General features: G+C 32.9%; 1 protein-coding gene across 1 annotated transcript; it reads right to left on the bottom strand.

The window, feature by feature from the left end:
* Positions 1–311: 311 nt before the first annotated feature.
* On the bottom strand, positions 312–3,990 carry slc25a24l (solute carrier family 25 member 24, like). Its single transcript, XM_073849448.1, has 7 exons — positions 3,742–3,990; positions 3,385–3,511; positions 3,150–3,237; positions 2,818–2,929; positions 2,466–2,624; positions 507–644; positions 312–431 (listed from the first exon to the last, which is right to left on the bottom strand). Exons 1-7 carry the CDS (start codon positions 3,862–3,864, stop codon positions 312–314), a joined length of 867 nt encoding a protein of 288 aa, XP_073705549.1. The 5' UTR covers positions 3,865–3,990.
* Positions 3,991–6,319: the final 2,329 nt, after the last annotated feature.

Raw genomic sequence — 6,319 nt, 5'->3', positions numbered from 1 at the left:
ATAATACAACACAACGATAAAAAATCAGTTAAACACTTAATCTGCATCCTCTAATCATTATGTTGTTGTATCTTGTCTTTCGTTTAGAGAGAGAATGAAATATAACATTTCTCAGTGTGTCTATTATGTTCTAAAAAAGAAAAAATACATTTTTATGACTTTCAGGGTAATTGACTGAGTATTACTGGTTATTGCATGAGAAATTCTTTCATTTCTCAAGTTCACCTTTTAGTTAAAAATGATAACAGATGTGACAACTACAAAACATTTCACAAACAACACCTAACAGTAAGGAACTCCAACCTGTTGTGTCACTGTGATACCTCTAAGGGGTAGAACAAAGCATGTGCCACGGCCCCTGACACACAGCCCAGTCCAAACCTTTGATGGACCGACAGACTGTCCCTCTCTCCAAGAGTGTATATCCTCATCTGTAAGGACAGTGACATAAGAATGATGTTCGAACATTTGTGCACATGTGAGTGAATGTGTGTTTGTGGGCACACCTGGGCATAGATGAAGCACTGAAGCGTTGATTGTGGTGTTCCTTTAAGAACATTCACAGCATTTCCTTGCCAGAAGGATCTAAAGCCTCCACTCTGCAGTTCTCGGAATCCCAGAGACACAGCTTTGGATCCAAAAACCTATCCAGAATATTACAGTATGTTAGGCTATTATTGTTAGATCAGACACTCAGTTTTACAAATTTAATTACAAAGTTTTACAATTTAATTGAAATGCAAATTCTTTCTAAACTAAAGAATTGCTCTTACGGTACTTCTCTTGAGACATTTGTAACAAAATTCTAATTCAAAAGTTTTTTTCAGACCTAAAAGTTGACAGTTTACTATTAGATTTTTAAGGCAATAAACTACAGGCAAAACATTATTTTAGTGCACTGGTCAATTTTGAGATTTTGGGCGGTATTTTTGCTTTTCATAAAGTGTTGATTCAGACTAGGAAAACATCTAAAACTGTTAATAGTTTATTTTTATTGCACTTATATACATACAATTGAGGTCAAAAGTTTACATGCACTTTGCAGAATCTGCAGAATGTTAATTTTTTTTTACCAAAATAAGAGGGATCATACAAAATAAATGTTTCTTTGTTTTTATTTAGTACTGACCTGAATAAGATATTTCACATAAATGATGTTTACATATAGTCAACATGAGAAAATAGTAACTGAATTTATAAAAATGACCCTATCAGAAGTTAACATACACTTGATTCTTAATACTGTGTTGTTACCTGAATGATCCACAGCTGTGTTTTTTTTTTTTTTTTTAGTGATAGTTGTTCGTGAGTCCCTTGTTTGAGAGACCCTTTGAACCCCAACAATGACTAAATGATTTTGAGTTCCATCTTTTTACACTGAGGACAACTGAGGGACTCAGGCAACTATTATAGAAGGTTCAAACCCAAACACTCACTGATGCTCCAGAAGGAAACACATGCATTAAGAGCTTGGGGGTGAATCGTTTTTAAATTTGAAGATCAGGGAAAATTTTAACTTATTTTGCCTTCTGGGAAACATGTAAGTATCTTCTGTAGCTTCTGAAGGGCAATCCTAAATGAAAACAATATGGCAAAACAAGAAAAATGTACACATCTTCATTCTGTTCAAAAGTTTACACCCCCCGGTTCTCAATGCATATTTTTCCTTCTGGAGCATCAGTGAGCATTTGAAGCTACTGTAATAGTTGCATATGAGTCCCTCAGTTGTCCTCAGTGTGAAAATATGGATCTCAAAATCATGCAGTTATTGTTGGAAAGGGTTCAAATACACAAAAATGCCAAAAAAAAAAAAAAGAATTTGTAGGAGCTGATTTTTTTTTGAAGAACAGCAGGCAGTTTAACTCTATAGGACAAACAAGGGACTCACAAACAACTATCACTAAAAAATATATAAAAAAACTGCTGTGAATCATTCAGGTAACAACATAGTATTAAGAATCAGGTGTATGTAAACTTTTGAATGGTGTCATTTTTATAAATTCAACTATTATTTTCTCTTGTAGACTTGTAAACGTCTTTTATATGAAATATCGTATTTAGGTCAGTACTAAATAAAAAATAACATGCATTTTGTATGACCCCTTTTTTTTGGTAAAATAATTAACATTTTGACTCATTTTGACTCTTGTCAAAAATCTCTACTTCAGTAGCACGTACAAGCATCAGACTTTACACCTTTATTTATATTTTGAATGATTTTTTATTAGAGGGATTTGTTCATACATAATTTGCCTGATTTTTTTTATTTTATTTTATAACAGAAGTTTATAAATAACAAAAGCAGTGCCTATGGTTTCATAACCCTGGTAAAAATGTTTGAAATGTTTCTCTACCCAGGGTCAAATGTAGGACTTAGAATGATGATAACTAGGGGTTAAATGTAGTGTGAAAAGTGAAAAAATATAGATGGGCATTTTTTTGTTGTTGTTGTGGCTGACAAATACCTGAAGTCGTGTCTTTAACAGGTCTATTGGTGCTGTCACAGTTCTAGACACAGCATCTGCCAGTCCTGCAGCCAATATAAAGTTCCCCCAGATAGACAGGTCAGTCTCCTGCTGGGTTAACTGAACAGGCATAGAGCGACTCTCTCCTACATCAAACACCTAAAAAAACAATATTCTTTTGAAAAACTGATGATAAGCAGTGCAGATTAAATGTATATGTGCAAAATAGTTTAGCTAAAAATTATATGTTAATTATATATTTGCTAACATAATCTTTCTGAGATATTTTTTTCTTTTGCATTAAGTATGGATTTGTTTAGAGAGAAATATGTATATAAGAGCTCATTTTTACCAGGTTATGTTTCCAGGAAGATACCAACTCTCCAATGTTTTCTGCTGGGTTAATGATGACGTGCTGGAGGAATTCCTCCCAGTCTACTGTCATAGAGTTGTCTTCATCCATCCTAATGACAATCAGAAATTAGCATTATTAATCTAACTGATAAATAACATAATCTTACTTTACTTAAGCTGTGTCAGATCACAAAGTTTCTTTGAGATTTACATAAATCCATAGGTATCTGCTCCATCTTAAACATACATATCTTCCGTTACTTGTGTTTTATAATAATTTTCAAGGAGAAACTATTGCAAATGTGAAGGCAGCATCATCAGGTCTCTTACATTTGAATGATTCGCTTTGCGTTGGGTTTTGATATGACCAAACCTAATTCCTTAAACAAAGACATGATATCCTCCAGGTCAATGGCCCCTATATCAGAGGAAAGAATATAGAAATGAAGGTTTGCCACTGTCAAGATACTTGATTTTATGAGCTAAGAGCACATTTTACACCACTAAACAAAGAGATGAAGCTGTTTTAAATTGAAAATATGAATATTTGTCACAGACAGCTTACCACATTTATTTCTGTCAAGGGCATGGAAATCTATTTTCCATTTCTTCTCTTTGTCCGTCATGTAAATAAGAAATTCCTGATAGCTAAGACGTCCATCTTCATTTTGGTCATAACTGGATAAGATAGCCTAAACGAAAAAATTATATTTGCTTACAATAATGACATCCAGATACATCCCTGGTGAAAAAAACAGCATATGCTGACCAGCATCAAAACCTACCTAACCAGCTTCTCAGCATCAAAACCAACCTAACCAGCATATGCTGTTTTTTTTTAACAGGGATTTGAAGTAATGATTACTTTTGGCTACATTTCCACAAATGTATCAGTATTTAATTTCAAACAAAGAAGTCTTACTTGAACCTTTTCACAAACTGGTTCCACACCTATCCTTCGCATTTCACTCTGCAGCTCCTCAGTGGATATAAAACCGTCTTTATTCTTGTCGAGTTTATCAAACAAACCGCGGAAGTGATCCATTGCTATCCAATGTAAAAGGCAAAATGTTACGACTAATGCGACAAATTGTTTGCAGTAAGTCTATTCGTTTAATTTGTGGTGAATTATTGTATTTTCACCGTATTTACTCTGATAACGCTGAGTCATATCTCTTGCCAGAGGATGGAGTATAATGCGGTGGTCCAGCTGAATGCCAGCATCTCATCTCACAGGGAATATTCGTGCTATACCGATGCTAACCAGCAGATGGAGCTGTGGCGTGTGTAAGTGTTATTTTACGGATAAGCAGTGCGGATCATTAAAGTCAATATTGTTTAAAGACCAAACATGGTTATTTCTGTTTTATTTCATTACGTTCTGTTCCTATTAGACTCGTTATCTAATATTTTTCCAAAGATTAGGCCTACTTCAAATATGCAAATCCTGGGTGAGGAGGAGAAGGTTGGGATGCGGAGGAAACTGGATCTTTTTCTGGCGGTCTGCCACTTGCCAGTGAAAGATTGATCTGCTATATTTAGAGTGGTGCCTTTTGTTATCTCATATTTTCCATCTATTTTCAGAAAATGACGTCTAGTAGCCTGCATCTATAGCAACACTGCGACAACACAAATGTAGCATTGCAATTGTTGAGTAGCTAAAGCTATATGCTACAAAGGGTTTGACTTATAGCCTAGGCCTGCTGTTTAGTTTTAATATTTATATTAATATTATTGTTTAGTTTCATTACTATTATTTTAATTTAAAGGTTTAACATGATCAGGAGGACAGATGGGGTTTAATTGTCCTGATGAAAGACTATATAGTAAATACAAAGCACAGCATAGAGAAAAACTATAATATAAAATATAAAACTAATAAGCTAATTTTGGAATGAAATGTTACCTATGATCCACAAGTAGACATACTGATCTTTCTTTCTTTTCTTTTTTTTATATAGGCTATCTTTAATCAACATACAAAGAAAGACAAAATAGAGTCATGCAATTTAGGGTCAGATACTTTTATAAGTAATAAATTACAATATTGCATTACTCCATAAAAAAAGTAACTAATTATGTTACTTAGTTACTTTTTATGGAAAGTAATGTGTTATTACCATTACCATATTACAATTTCTTCTTAAATCTGGGCAAGCAAGTCTCAAGCAAAGGAAAAGTAAATTCATGTTTGTACAGAACGTTCAGAAAGAAAGTTACACACTTCAGCAATAAAACAAAATTAAGCACAAATGTTAATCTAAAGTCAATTTTGCTTATAAGTATGCTTAAATTGGATCATCGAAAGTCATAAGCAAGACATTGGTTAATAAAATTGGATTAAATACTTTGAATTATTGCAGATTTGCGTTATATTCTGAATTTGCATTTCTCTGTTTTTATTCATTATGAAGAACACTGAATATTATTTTGCGAGTTAGATGAATTAACTCTCAACATGGGGACAGGAAACTTGTCAGTCAATAAATGGGAAAACAAAGCAACTGACGTTACTTATTTGAAAAAGTAACTCAGATATTTTCTTGTAAATTAAAAAGTAATGCGTTACTAGTTACTTGAAAAAAGTAATCTGATTACATAACTCGCATAACTTGTAATGCATTACCCCTAACACAGGTCGTATTTGATTTAATTGACATAATCTGATTTAATCTGAATTAAATTTTTAATTTCAATTCTTCAACTCAAAAAATTCTTTGCCTTACTTTTCATACTACTCATACTAAGAATATAACAAATACATTAAATGTATAAGTGGAACCTCTTGTCTGATTTTGTTTTAATATAGATAGATAGATAGATAGATAGATAGATAGATAGATAGATAGATAGATAGATAGATAGATAGATAGATAGATAGATAGATAGATAGAATTCTCTGAGACATAGACTACACTTCGTTACTTATTTTCGTTACTTATAGACCAAATATGTTGATTATATTTCATTAATTCCATTATATTACTGTTGTGTACGTTTTACTGATGGTGTTTTGTGTTTGTTTAATAATGTGCTTAGTCTATTATTAGCCAGTGTTCATGGAAAGGTCACCTTTGAACTTCATCAAAAGACTAAGTCATCAGATGTTTTTCCATTCTGCCACTTGTATTATTATGATATTATTTAAGACACAAATCAGATTTAATTCAAGGTTGGTATAATAACAATGTATAATCCATTGAAATGTACATTATAAACTGTGAAATATACAGCCACTTAAATGCCACCCTATAATCCTCAGAGGAGATAAACTAAAGAAAGACAGACACACAGACACACAGACAGACAGACAGATAGACAGATAGATAGATAGATAGATAGATAGATAGATAGATAGATAGATAGATAGATAGATAGATAGATAGATAGATAGATAGAACTCTCGGAGACACATACTACACTTCGTTACTTGTGCTCGAATGGATTTAGACTTTTCTGAAATGGGAAATGACGTGCCTCAGTTATTACGTTCTAGAAAG

The sequence above is a fragment of the Garra rufa genome, chromosome 10 (assembly GCF_049309525.1).
Source record: "Garra rufa chromosome 10, GarRuf1.0, whole genome shotgun sequence".
Taxonomy (NCBI): domain Eukaryota; kingdom Metazoa; phylum Chordata; class Actinopteri; order Cypriniformes; family Cyprinidae; genus Garra; species Garra rufa.
Note: the sequence above shows the minus strand (reverse complement) of the source record. Positions and strands in the feature narration are given on the sequence as shown.

Bases quoted from the DNA above. Each gene is read 5' to 3' on its own strand.
- slc25a24l (XM_073849448.1), bottom strand. From the start codon at position 3,864: ATGGATCACTTCCGCGGTTTGTTTGATAAACTCGACAAGAATAAAGAC. The intron at 2,625-2,817 runs GTAAAAATGAGC...TTGTTTTTTTAG, and splicing joins CTTCCTGGAAACATAACCTG to GTGTTTGATGTAGGAGAGAG. The intron at 432-506 runs GTGTGCCCACAA...CTGTCCTTACAG, and splicing joins AGTGCTTCATCTATGCCCAG to ATGAGGATATACACTCTTGG.